This window comes from Macrotis lagotis, chromosome 1, assembly GCF_037893015.1.
Source record: "Macrotis lagotis isolate mMagLag1 chromosome 1, bilby.v1.9.chrom.fasta, whole genome shotgun sequence".
NCBI classification, from domain to species: Eukaryota; Metazoa; Chordata; class Mammalia; order Peramelemorphia; family Peramelidae; genus Macrotis; species Macrotis lagotis.
Genome location: NC_133658.1, coordinates 184,575,488 through 184,590,258, shown reverse-complemented (window position 1 = coordinate 184,590,258; position 14,771 = coordinate 184,575,488). Strand labels below are relative to the sequence as shown.

Here is a 14,771-nt window from a genome sequence, read left to right as displayed (position 1 = left end):
CTAGGTGGCATAGTAGATAAAGCACTGGCCTTGGAGTCAGGAGTACCTGGGTTCAAATCTGGTCTCAGACACTTAATAATTACCTAGCTGTGTGGCCTTGGGCAAGCCATTTAACCCCATTTGCCTTGCAAAAACTAAAAAAAAAAAAAAAAAAAAAAGAATGTAATCTATGCCTTTATCCAAATAACAACTAAAATATTAAACAGCTCCTCATATCAAAAATGACTAATCTGTAAACATGTTTATCAAAAATATGGCTTTAACCTGACTGTTCACTTTGGGGGGGGGGGATGGGAAGGGAGAGTGGAAGGAAATTTTGTAACTTAAAATTATACATGTGCATATGGATGAAAAAAATAAATATAAAAAATAATGAAATATTAAACAGCATAGGTCAAACACAGATCAAACACTACTTTCTTATCCCATGCAACTCTTGAGCAGCATATCCTCCTGAAGATTGTCCAGAGATAGGGAAGTTTCCAGTTGCTAGAGGTCTTCTAGATATTGTGATCTTGTGCACATACCAGAGGAGCTGTGGAATGTGAGGTGTTCCTCAATTACTCAATTTCATTGCATGATTCACCCCATCTCCCTTTCTAGGCATGGGAGTTCTAATGTTACAAAAGCACACATATATTCAATGTATATATACATATATGTGTGTATATATGTGTGTGTGTGTGTATATGTGTGTGTATATATATATATATATACATATACACACACACACACATATATATGAGTGCATTTGTATATGTATACATACTACTAGGTGGCGTAGTGAATAGAGCACTGGGTCTGGAGCAGGATGCCTCATCTTCCTAGGTTTAAATCCAGCCTCAGGTATTTGCTAGTTGTGTGACCCTGGGCAAGTCACTTAACCCTATTTGTCTCAGTTTCCTCATTTATAAAATGAGTCACAGCAGGAAATGGCAAACCACTACAGTATCTTTGCCAAGAAAACTCCAAATGGGATCATCAGACATGACTGAAACAATAACAACCAAGTATATATAATACATACTGTTGTTTATATACTCACGGATAAGCAGATAAGATTGATAAAAATATAGCAGTGTATGGTATTAGAATTTTCTAGGCTGAGACATCTTGAAGGAAATTGTATAGCCTTTCTACTGAATCAAATGTCTAAAAAAAGATAATAGATTTTCTCCTTCAGGCAAAAAAAAAGGAAAGTTCAAAAATTATTAATGAATTACTAGGGTTAAAGCCAAGGAGCATAGTTCAATCACTAAAATCTCCAAGGGCTCTGAAAACTCAAGGATGTTCACAATGAAGTTACTAGCGGCATTCAAGTCCTATCCAATTGACTTTTTAAAATTCATAACTAAAAGTTAAAGGATTGAAATCAAGATTTAAAAGCTATTACAGATGATTATTAAGACTAAGTCATGGCAGCTAAGTGGCGCAGTGGATAGAACACCGGCCCTGGAGTCAGGAGTATCTGAGTTTAAAATCTGCCTAAGACACTTCCTAATTACCTAGCTGTGTGGCCTTGGGCAAGTCACTTAACCCCATTGCCTTGCAAAAACCAAAAAAAAAAAAAAAGACTTAGTAAGTCAAGATTCTCAATGTAATAATCCAAAACAAAACAAACAAAAAAAACAGGGAATAACTTAAATGATTAAAGAATCTTTCTGATCTAGCCATGAGAAAGCAAATAGAAAAGATTCCGGCTTATTCTAAAAGCAATCTATGAATTTTAACTCCTAATTCAGAGGCTTATTTAATAGCAATATATTTCTATTCAAATGTAATATATGAACCATTAAAAAATAATAAATATAAAAAATATATAATAAATAATTAATTAGAAGTGTAAATTTCTAATAGGCCATCCAAACATTCTGACATTCTTGAAATGTTAATTTATTAATTCAAGGTTAAGTTTTAATTATTTCAGGACAATGAGAAATTTAATCTTTTTAAAGGTGTCATTATCGTCAACCTGTTCTGAAAGTCAAACTCAATTGATTTTGTTCTAAAATATCTGATTCTTTGCTATTTTTAGTTTGTGCAATATATAATACAAAATTGAATTTTATTGCAATTCCTTCATTTAATTTTTTCCAAATCTTTGTTGATAATCATCTTTTTCAGTTAGTACAATTATATGAAGTTGACAGTATTGAATAAAAAGATATGTATATTTGAATACTTAATGTTTTTAATATTCAGTTTATTTACTAACAAGTCATTTTAATGAAGCTCAGTGAAGATTTTGACTGTAGTTCTAAATTTAGATGAAACAATGGATTCAATTATATTTTAAAGTTATAAAATTATGAAAGTTAATTAACATCTCCTATCATGATGTGAATTCATGATGAAAATATATATTCAAATGACTGATATTTAAATAAATCGGATAAATCTCCAGATATTTTATAACAAAAAATAAATGTATTCTGGCTACCCATTAACTATTGACATTCACACCTAAAATTTCACTGAGCTGAAAAATGATAAACATGTTAACTACAAGTTCTCAGCAAAAGTACAACTGTATAGAAATTAAATGAATGTCCTTCAACTGTAGAATGGCTTAACAAACTGTGGTATATGTATGTCATGGAACATTATTGTTCTATTAGAAACCAGGAGGGATGGGAATTCAGGGAAGCCTGGAAGGATTTGCAAGAACTGATGCTGAGCGAGATGAGCAGAACCAGAAAAACATTGTTTGTCTTAACAGCAACATGGGTATGATGATCAACCCTTATGGACTTCTTCATTCCATCAGTGCAACAATTAGGGACAATTTTGGGCTATCTGTATCCAGAGAAAGAATCGTGGAGTTTGAACAAAGGCCAAATTAACTTTAATTTAGGGGGAAAAAAAATTATCTTATTATGTAATTTTGCTATCTCTCTTATACTTTATTTTTCTTCCTTAAGGATATGATTTCTCTCTCATCACATTCAACTTAGATCAATGTATACCATGGAAACAATGTAAAGACTAACAGACTGTCTTCTGTGGGGGGTAGGGGGAGGGAAGCAAAATTAAGGGAAAACTTGTAAAACTCAAAATAAATAAAATCTTTCTTTAAAAAAAAGTACAATTGTAAGATAACCTCCAAACTGAGATGTTCATTAATACTTAATGATACCATATATCTCTAATACCCAAATCATAACTAATCAACCATCCCCTTACTTATATAAATATAACCATAATCTTTCCCTCATTTTTAAAAGCATAGCTGCAGAAATAATTATTATTATTTAAAGGTCTCCATAAAAAGAATAAAGAGGCTGGTTGGTCCACAGAACATTTTTTTCCCCTTCCTTTGATCTATTATACATAATCATGTCTAACTTGAACAACCCTTTTTTTTTAACTGCCAAGTGAATTAATGATTGAGATTTTTAAATGAAGATCTTCCAATATCTGATCTTTTAGCTTATTATAGTTTCAACAGGAAGTCCATAGCTATTTTTTCTTTTTTTCAAAAGATACCAACAGGTCAAAACAAAACTTAGAAATGAGTTTTGTTAAAGTTAAAAAATATATAATTTAAAGGCAAAATATAATTTAAAGATAAAAAAATTATTTTGAAGACTTTGAAATTATCTAAATTTTAGAGTTAACATGAATTACATACAAATACAGATTTACTTCTGAAATTATATGATGTTTTTCTTATTATATGCTGAATGAAAAATAACTTTGGGCACCTTGCCAGCATTTTAAAAGCCTGCTCATTGAAAATCCTCTCTTTAAAAACATGCCATTCAAAATTCATCATCCATAGTACCTGGCTCTTGAGTGACATCCACCTTCCCCACACTGATGTCAAGTTTTTCACCATTTTTGGCAAACGTCTCCCACTCTGATTCAGTCTGCAGGCAGGCTGGACACCATGGGGCATAACTATAGAGGAAAGAATATTTCATCAGTACACAATGAAAATGCACCTATGAGAAAAAGGAAGACATGTAAAGCAAATTATATTTATTAAAAAAAAAGCAAAGAAAAGGGAAATATAAAAACAAAGCTAAACAGTGACTCAGAGTCTGTCAGGTTATATCCCAGTACTTGAACACAGAATATTTGGCTGATGACAATATTTAGGGGTAAAGAAGAATTTGCCAGACTTTTCTTAGTCAAACCAGACTTTGTCAAAATGAAAAAGATGGTTTATAAGCAATCAAATTTATTTGATATGACTCTATGGTCAGTGGAATTGTGTTCAAATCCTAACTGATGTATACAACCTTTGTGATATCCTCAACCTTAACAGGAAGAACCTGAAGCCCAGCAGCAAAAGATAGAAAGAGAAATTCCATTTAAAATAACTGTAGACAACATACAATATTTGGGAATCTACCTTCCAAGACAACCCCAGGAAATATATGAAAACAATTTTAAAACACTTTTTCACACAAAGTCAAATATAAACAAATGGGGAAAATGTCAATTGCTCATAGGGAAGCCAAATTAACATAATAAAAATGACAACGCCACCTAAATTAATTTACTTACTCAATGTCATACTATTTTGTAGATCTAGAAAAAACTGAATTCATCTGGAAGAACAAAATGTCAAGAATATGAAGGGAATTAATGAAAAACAAATTCAAAGGAAGGTGGTCAAGTTCAATTGGATCTAAAACTATATTAAAAAGCAGCACTCATCAAATCTATTTGGTATTGGCTAAGAAATACAGTGGTAGACAGTGGAATAGAATTGGTAAAAAAAAACAGGGTAGTCAATAATGATAGTAATTTGCAATTCCATAAAGCCAAAGGCTCTAGATTCTGGGATAAAAACTCAGTATTTGACAAAAACTGTTGGGAAAACTGGAAAAAAGTATGGCAGATACTAGGCATGTATCCAATATCTTACACTCTTTACCAAGAGAAGGGAAAAATGAGTTCAAAATTTAAACATAGAGGGTGATACTATAACCAAATAAGGAGAGCAAGAAATAGTTTACTTGCCAGATCTACAGAGAAGGGAAGCATTTATGAGAGAGAACATTATGTAATGCAAAATGGATAATTCTGATTACATGAAATTAAAAAGATTTTGCCCCAAGATTAAAAGGAAAGCAGAAAGCTGAGAAATAATTTTTACAGCTAGTGTTTCTGATAAGACTCATTTCTCAAATAAAGAAAACTGAGTCAAATTTATAAGAATACAAGTCATTCCCCAAATGATAAATGATTAAGGAAAATGAATAAGCAGTATCAGATATCTATAGTCATGTGAAAAAAAGTGCTCTAAATCACTATTGATTCAAGAAATGCAAATTAAGGCAACTCTTAATGTACCACCTCAAACCAATCAGATTGGCTAATATGACTGACTAGGCTAATAAGAAAAAGGAAAATGAGAAATGCTGGCCAAGATAGTAAAAACTGGGATCACTAATGTATTGTTGATGTAGCTGTAAACTGATCCAATCATTCTGGAGAGCAGTTTGAAACTATGACACAAGAGTAATAATAAATCTTTGCATACCCTTTGATACAACAATATCACTACTGGGTCTGTATCTCAAAGAGATCCTTAAAAAAAGAGGGAAAGATTTACATGAACAAAAGTTTTTATAGCCTCTTTTTTTTTTTGCAGTGGCAAAGATTTGGAAATTGAATGGATGCTCATCAATGGGAGAATGGCTGAACTGATAGAGTATTTATTGTTCTAAAAGAAATCATAAAGGACTAGACTTCAAAAAAATCCTGTTAAGACTTAAATGAACTGATGCTGAGTGAAGTGAGTAAAGCCAGGAGAACACTGTACACATTAACAGGAACACTGTGTGATAATCAACTGTGATAGACTTAGCTCACCTTAACCGTAAAATGATCTAAGACAATCTAAACAACTTGTGATAAAAAAAAAATATCACAAAGTCAGAGAATGACTGAGTCTGAAATGAAAACCAAAGCATACTATTTTCTGTTTTTTAAAATTTATTTTATTCTTTGTTTCCCCTTTCCTGATCCCTCCCCCTCCTTTTGTTCTGATTCTTCTTTCACAACATGAGGAATATGAAAAATGTTTAACACATCATGCATGCACAACCTATATCAGATTAATCACTGTCAAGAGTAGGGAGGAAGGAAAGGAAAGAGTTAAAAAAAAAAGGTGTAACTCAAAATCTTTTTTTTTGCTTGTTTTGTTTTGCAAGGTAATGAATGGGGTTAAGTGGTTTACCCAAGATCAAACAGCTAAGTATATATTGAGTATCTGAGGCTGGATTCCAATTCAAGTCCTCCTGACTCCAAGACCAGTACCCAATCCACTGTACCACCTAACTGCCCCACCCTGGAAATCTAAATCTTAAAAAAAAAAAAAATAATAATGAATGTAGAGACTATCTTTGCATATATTTGGGGAAATAAATAAATAGATAAATAAGCAAGCACACACACACACACACACACACACACAGAAACAAACAATGAATGATGAAAACTGTTTAAAATTTAATTGGGGGGAAAAAAACCACTTTAAAAAAGATTAAGAACCTCACCTAGAGTCTCTGATTTTCCTCCTGGTTTTATGATATTAAAGCATCAAATGCTATTATTTTAGTCCTTCCATAGGAGAAGATAAAAGAGTCTGGTAATTTTCAGGGTGGCATATATTCCTGACTCATTTATCTTAAACTATGGGAACTTAGTTCAGTTGCAAAATTATTGCTCCTGCAAGTCTAGACCAGGGTATTAAACCACTAAACAGGTTTGCCTGGGAATGGTATTTGATTTTCTGGACAATGATAGGACTTTCATCAAGGATACATACTTAACAAGAACTGGTTTTAAAAATGTACTTGTTTAGAATCTTGTAAATCTAATAAAAACAAATTTTAGAATAAAAAGAGAGGAGAAAACCACCACTTGTATAAGAATCAAGTTAGACCCTGTGGAGAGTAGCCGAAGTATTCAAGAACAGAAGCCTGGAGATCCAGAAACTTGCATGAGACCAAGTCAGAGAAGGCAGACAGCAATAAAACCCATGGTCTCAGATATAGACGCTAATTCATGAATGCACAAAGCATGAGTAACAAGCAGGGAAAACTAGAGATCATAATAGCAGAAGGAAAGTTCCTCACAAAGACTTTGTCAAATTAGATCCATGACTGCAATATGGCATGGAAGGGTATATTATTCCATGAAAGGGGATCAGGGTGGGATTAAACACTGTCTTTTAAACAGATAGTTTTATGTGAGGAAATAAAGGAATCAAGAGAAGATAAGCATAGTGAAGATCATTTTAATGAAGATGAATGGACACAGAAATAAAAATATTACTACTGTTAGTGCATACTCATAGATAGTTCAACTCATAGATCACAAGAGGAAACAGATGAGCAATTTAGGAAACATCTATGTCCCAACAAGATGATGGAAAACTGAAGTGATAGGGAATTTGACTTAAACAGGTATCTCCTAGAATCAACTCAATGACCAAAACAGAGTAGATAATTTCTTAAATTGCTTTAATTTTTCAGAAGTTGGACAATCTAAATCTCACTAGGCCACATATAATTGAAATAAGTGGGCAAGCCAGATGATATCTATATTGATGAAACCACAGGTCCAAATTAGATCAACAAGAAGAAACTGATTTTTAAGAACATTTAAGTTCAAAGTAAACATTTAAGAACAAAGTAAATAAAGTCATATCAAATCTGATACAAACCACTGATTTTCTTTTTAATCTCAGAGACTTCCTAAAGTGATCAGAAGACCAAAAATTTTAGAGGAAGTCAGTCCAAGAGAGTTGGGGAAAATCTCAAAAATGAAAATGCAAAGTACAAAAGAGAAAAAATTATGAAGAAGAGCAAAGAGGAGGGGATTATTTAAAGAAATGAATGTGAATATACACATAAATAAATCAATTTAGATTTTTAGTACAGAAAACAAAAGGATAGGGAATAGGATTAATTCAAATGGATTCTTGTAAACAGGTGAATTGCTTGGGGGAGGGGGCTTGTCTGTGGAGTAACATTTTCAGTGAAGAAATCACAAGGCTCTCTTGACTCAGGAATATAAGAAAAATCCATAAATTTTAATTCACAAGCTACTGAAAAAAAAAAAAAAAGCTAATTCACAAAGTTCTTTTAGGGGGGAGTTCTTTAAGTCCAAGACCAATACAGAAAGGAAAGTTTTATAATACAGAATATAGAAAAAAGAAAAAAAGGAGGAAAATAAAGATAGAAGTATGATGAAAATGGGCAAAGAGATAAAAGAGCTATTCCACCCTTATTCTGCTTCTGTTTTTTTTTCTCCAAAGAGCATGACATTTAGTATAGAAAGGTAAAGTGGGTTTTAATGGAGATAATGAAGTTAAGAAGAAAACAGAAGTGGACTGATAGGTAAGTGGACAAAGATACATAAGAAGTGGAGAGGAAGAAAAGGGGAGGGGAGAGGATGAAAAAATAGCTGTGTTTAGAATCAGCTTAAGTCAGCATTTTGGCAAGGAAAGACTGGCATTTTCAAGGAATTGGGGGGGGGGGGGAGTTGGGTGGAATTAGGGCAGAGTTACAGTCTGGAGGGGTTTAGGGTTGTAGTTTAACCTTAGGAATTTACACTTAACTGAAGGCACTAATTTGACCTAGAACTAGGGTCTTTGTTAACCCAATTTAGTGATGCTTTTCTTGGTGAGATAACTTGGAGAATTTAGTTTAGATTTAAAAGTTTTAAGGATTAACTGTTTTAATAGAGTGACTGTTTGCTAGGTACATTCTTCGCTTGCTAATAGGGGTCTTACCTGTAAGTCCAAGACCAATACAGAAAGGAAAGTTTTATAATACAGAATATAGAAAAAAGAAAAAATTACAATTTTTCTCTCTGTTCAGTTCTCTGCTTCATATTTATAATCATGCTCATGCAAGGACTATTATCTGGAATACAAAAATAAATTAAAGTTGTTAAGTTAGAGGTTTTTATTGACATTTATTTTTAGCTACATGGGGGGATAAAGATACAAGTATAATGAAAATGGGCAGAGATAAAAGAGCTATTCCACCCTTATTCTGCTTCTGTTTTTGAAAGAACTGGGGGGGGGGCAATTTGAAAACAGATTCAAAATTCAAAATAATTAGGAAGATACTAGGAGAACACCCAGATACCTTTATTGAATTCAAGTACCTAGCCCTCATGGAATACATTCTGTATTTGAAAAAAATGAAAGGAATAACCACTGAACTATTAAACAACAATCTTCGAAAGATCATGGAAATTTGAAGAGCTATCCCAGCTATCACAGCATTATAGGACAATATCTTGCTTTTCAAAAAGTGTTAAATAAACAAGCATTTATAAAACCATGACTCATTTCTCTTCAGGCCGACTTCATCCTGGAATTTTCTCCATCTTGCTATCCAATGTCACTTTTGTTCCCCCCTCCTACCCCTTTCCCTGCTTTCAGCTGCCTTTTGTTTTGTCTTCTCCAAAAGAATATTAATTCCGTGAAGGTCAAGGACTATCTTTCTCTCTATTTGAATTTCTATTCCCAGCACTTGGCACAGTATCTGACCCATTGTAAGAGATCAACAGTTGTAGTCGAATGCTTTATGGGCTGACTATCTGTCTACTATCTAGGGCAGCTAGGTGGTGCAGTGGATAGGGCACTGACCTTAGAGTCATGATAGAAGTTCAAATCCAGCCTCAGACAGTTGACACTTAACCTTGACTGCCTAATACCTATGGCCATCTCCAGTCATCCTGATTCATATCTGGCCACTGGGCCCAGATGATTCTAGAGGAGAAAGTGAGGCAGGTGACTTAGCACAGCCCCCCTCCCCCCCATTCAAATCCAATCCATGTGCTTGTCATGGCATCACCTCCCTGATGTCATGGTCTTCTTCAAGAGTGAAGAACAAATATCATCATCATCATCATCATCATCATTATCAGATACTCTTTCAAATGCTGAAGATTCTAAGAGAGGCAAAAATGGTTCCTAACCTCAAGGAGCCTACAGTCCATAGATGATTAACCAGAAACAATTTTAAAATTATATAGACAAAAATGACCCCTTTACAGTTTCCTAAGAGGAAAATGTAAGTTACAGTACATGAATACTATGAAACATTGTTTTATAAGAAACCATGAATGGTCAGACTCTAGAAAAGCATGGAATGAGTTACAAGAGCTGATGCTGAGCGAAGGGAGCAGAATCAAGAGAAATTGTGAGATAATCAACCTTGATGAAAGCAGCTCCTTCCAGTTTAAAGCTAGGACAACTACATTAGACCAACTATGGACAACGTTATCCCCTATCCAGAGGAAGAAAAACAAAACAACACAAAAAACCACCCTTCACAATCTGATGAACACTTAATAAACTATCTCTTATGTAACTCTTTCCATTAATCCTAAATTCCTCATATCGAAAATGACTAATCTGTAAACATATATCAAAAATATCTATATAGAATGCTAACCTGACTGTTTGCCACTGAGGGGAGAGGGGTGGGAAGGGGAGAGTGGAAGTTTTTTAACTTAAAAATATACATGTGAGGGCAATTATGTGGCATAGTGGACAGAGCACAGGCCTTGGAGTCAGGAGGACCTGAGTTCAAATTTAACCTCATACACTTAATAATTTTCTGAAAGGAAGATTCTACTCAGAGAACATCCCAAGCATGGGGAAAACTTATACAAAAAGCAGGTAATATATCCTATGAAGGGAACATCCAATAGATCAGTCTGGTTGGAATGTAAATAAAACAAATTTGCAATTGGCTTGAAAAGTCACACTAGAGGTTAGTTTCAACTCCCTTAGACTCTCTCTAATGGTCCCTTCCCCTCCTCCCCCCACCCCCAGTCCTTTGTGTGTTCTCCTCTTTATACACTGTAAGTTCTGTGAGGGCAGGGAGTCTTTTTTTTTCTTATTAGTATTTCCAGTTTTTAATATATTGCCTGGCTGTTCTACAAGTCTTTTTATTGTGAATAATTTCATCCTAACTCATAATTTCCAATTCTTTTTCCTTGCTTCAGGACTAGGAAGATTTAGAATTACTATTCAAAAGCATTTTAAGAAATATATAGCTAGCATCAAAACAAGAAGAATTTGGCTAAAAATTGGTTCCAAACCCAAAAATAATGAAAAAGTGGCATTAGCATGTATAAGAGTAAATTGGAGTTATTAGATTACAGTACTAAAGATTGCTACTATGGAATCCTATGCTCTCTAGAAAATTTGAATGGTACATGTTACATTCAAATCTTCATTAGTTTCCCTCAACTGGCATTACTACCTATTCCTTCCTGGATCATGCTTTTGCCCCCTTTGCCCTCAGAGGTTATGAAGCTTTTTCAAATATCTCTGAAAACTCAACTGTGTGTTTTGTGAGGTCATTACATTACCTCAACTAGGAAGCTCCTCTCATCTCACTATATCTAAATTACCTGCCTTTCTCATGACAAAAAAAAAAAATCTTTTCAAATCCCTTCTTCTTCAGGAAATATTCAAATTAAAAGAAAACCAAACTGTCAACATTTCAACTCCATATTTAGAAACCCACCAAAATTCTCTTTTTTCTAAAGTTCCATTTTGTACAGTCAATAAAACTTACTTTTATTAGACACCTACCATGTACCAAGCATGTTTAGTTTTACTAGAAAAATTCATCTAAAAGTGCTACTTAGCAACATATTGCTCAAATACAGCTACATCAGAAACATGACAACAACCATTATTCTTCAACATTACATTTACATGGATGTACACATTACATATAGTGTTCTCTGATAGTTTCTCTCTTCCATTTTACAGAATAGCAAATTGAGTACAAAGAACTCAAGTAATTTGCCTAAGGTCAAATGTGAGAAAAGCTATAAAAGTTCAAATTAATAAGTTTTCATGTCTACAAACTTACAAGGTAATTTTTTTTTACCATCTTTCTTTTTTTTTTTAGATTTTTGCAAGGCAATGGAGTTGAGTGGCTTGCCCAAGGCCACACAGCTAGGTAATTATGAAGTGTCTGAGGCTGGATTTGAACTCGGGTACTCCTGATTCCAGGGCTGGTGCTCTATCTACCCCCATCTTCTCTTCATTTTACGGATGAAGAAACTAAGATCTTCTCACTCCCAAATCAGGGTTTGCTCATTCCCAAACTGCTCAACTTTTCATCCCTCTTTCTGAATTCCTTCCCCAGGGTGGTGTTGTAGTCCCAGGTTCCGATGATTCATTGGCATTAGAAGTAATAAAGGTCAATTTTAAATGAAAAACAAAAATAGAATGCCAGGTTGATGTGACTTGGAGCAGCTGGGGGGGGGGGGGGGCGGTCAGGAGAAACTGAGTTCAAATCCAGCCTCAGAAAACTTAAATCAGCAGGGTGGCGCAGGGCATCGGGCACCAGCCCTGGAGTCAGGAGTTCAAATGCAGACACTTTATGACGACCTAGCTGCGTGGCCTTGGGCAAGCCACTGAACCCCATCGTCTTGCAAAAAAAATAAAACTAAAAAAAAAAAGAAAGAAAGCAAACCTCATTACCTAGTTGCGTGACCTTGGTCGAGTCACTTAAAAATGGTAGCAGCTGCTGGCAGTGTAGCTGCTCTGGCCCCAGTTCTGTCTATGCATCTTCTGGGGGAGCCACATCTCCAGCTGCTGCTCTGGAGGACCTCGGCCCCACACGCTAACCACTCCCTAAGAAAGCGCGACGCCGGCACAGGGCAGGGGCTCCTCCCCTCGGGACCCCCGCCCCGCCCTTCCCAGAAGCCCTCGCCGCCGCCGCAGGCCGGGCGGGGGCGGGGCGCGCAGGCGCATGCGCCGGCCGCGGGCGCTCCCGGGCGCCGCAGGCTGGGCGCATTGCGGCTTTGGGGCGGAGGGGGGCATCCGGGCGGTACCCACCACTTACAATTTGAGCATCCACTCCCCCTGCAGCAGCGAGGTCCAGTTGGAGGAGGTCACGGCTCGGACCCGGCTCGCCTCCTCCTCCTCCTTGCCCCTCGCCGCCCGCGGAGGGGGCCCGGCCAGGGCCAGGGCCAGGAGCAGGGCCAGGGCGGCGGCCAGCCGAGCCGGGGCCTCCCCGGCCATGTTGCGAGGCGGGCGGGAAGAGGAGCCGGGCAGGCAGGAAGTGGAGCGGGGGGCGGGCTCGGCGGCTCTCCCCTCCCACCCTTCCCTTTTAAGGCGGTCCGGAGCGGCTTCCCGCTTCCCGGGGCCCCCCGGGCTGCGCCCCGGGCCCGACGGAGCCGAGAGCGGAAGCGGCGGCGCCCCCACGTGGTGCTGGGCTTGGGGACGGTTGGCATAGCAACGGAGGGCCTTCCGGGCCTTCCCCTGGATGGCTGGTGCCGCCGAAAATAAAGCCTTTGTCAAAAAAAGGGAAAAGCTTCTGCTGCCTCCGCAGCGGGGGCACGAGGACCCGGGGGGGGGGGGGGGGGGCTGCGAAGGCAGGAGGCGTCCTTCTTAAAAACGACCCCAAGCTTTGCTACAGACCTGGCAAACAAAACAGCTCATCCCCCACCGTGGAAGATTTTCTTGTTGATTTTGAGAGAAATGTTGGACACTTATTGCCAGAGGGAAAATGAAGGTCGTTTTTGACTACTCTTTAGTCAATTCAAAAAGACTGAAAAAATTAAAGAGGCTATTTTTAAAGAAATGCCTATGAGTAAAACCAAATTGGCACTTTTACTTCCGGAGAACTGGAACCACCTTAGTATATAGTACCAGCTGCTTTAAGTAGAAACAATGTTACACTTGATTTGAAAAATACAACCCTTTTTACCTCTGCTATCTCCATTTTACAGATGAAGAGACCAACTAAAAGATGAAATGATTTTTTCATTATAATAACTAATAAATAAGAGTTGGGACTCTAATCTGGCCAAAGTGGTGCAAACTGAGAAGTTAATGGGATTTTATAACCCTGGAGAAAGGAGTTAGAGAAGTTAGTAGATGTAAATTGGACTTTGAAACAGAGGCATTTCAGGAATCATTCCATGAAAACTAGATTTGCAAAAGATTTTAAGAGACTATAGGTTTCTGACATCATCTAGTGTAATTGTCTGCCCCTTCTTAGAATCCCTTTTATACTATCTGAGCCATTGCTATTTTAAACAAGGAAGGGAATGTTCCCTATTTGGCAGGATCTATTAACTTCTTCTGCAGCCCGGGTAGACGTACTTCCCTATAGCTTCCACTTTTAATTCTGCTTTCTGAAGTAGGAATTGGTTCTACAAGGTTGCTTTTCAAATATCTAAAGCCAGTTTTGTCTTTTCTGTTAAGCAAACGTTTTTCTAAAAGTACTGTGTGCAAAACACTACCAAAATCTAAGAATATAAAAAAGAAAAATTTAGTTTCTCTGATGTGGCTTACATTTTAATATGAGAATTTCACATCTTTGCAGATTGTAGTTAGTAATTTCTGAAGATGACACTAACAAATATGGGAAACCAGTAAGATGTTTGTATTGAAAAAAGCAATTGAGCTGATTTTTGATGGAAACTAGCATAAGATGTGAAGGTAAAGAAGCATAGCAATGTTCAAAGGCATAAAGATGGGAGAATTTTTCAATTGAATTCAAACAATGTGACAAACTACCAAAGACTTATCAAAGGTAACAAATAAAGGGAGAGTTTTCCTTAAAGAATAGGAAGTACCTTTGGTCACAATGGTGGGAGTCATATCTCAGAAAAGTTAAACTTCTTGCAATATTAAAGTAAATCTAAATTAGGATATTGACTGTTCATGAATGGGTCAGATTAATAACATCATTTAAATTTTAAGATTAAAACCAAAATGCCAGTGACCTTGTAGTACACTGAAAAGTTAAAGGTAG

General features: G+C 36.4%; 1 protein-coding gene across 1 annotated transcript in view; it reads right to left on the bottom strand.

The window, feature by feature from the left end:
- TMX4 (thioredoxin related transmembrane protein 4) overlaps positions 1-13,206 on the bottom strand; it is a 92,597-nt gene extending 79,391 nt beyond the window's left edge. Inside the window, exons 1-2 of the mRNA XM_074209480.1 lie at positions 12,852-13,206; positions 3,785-3,900 (exon numbers count right to left, since the gene is read on the bottom strand). Coding sequence (XP_074065581.1) covers positions 3,785-3,900; positions 12,852-13,030 — 295 coding nt within the window. The 5' untranslated portion in view covers positions 13,031-13,206. The remainder of the gene's footprint in view (positions 1-3,784; positions 3,901-12,851) is intronic.
- Between the last annotated feature and the right edge of the window lie 1,565 nt (positions 13,207-14,771).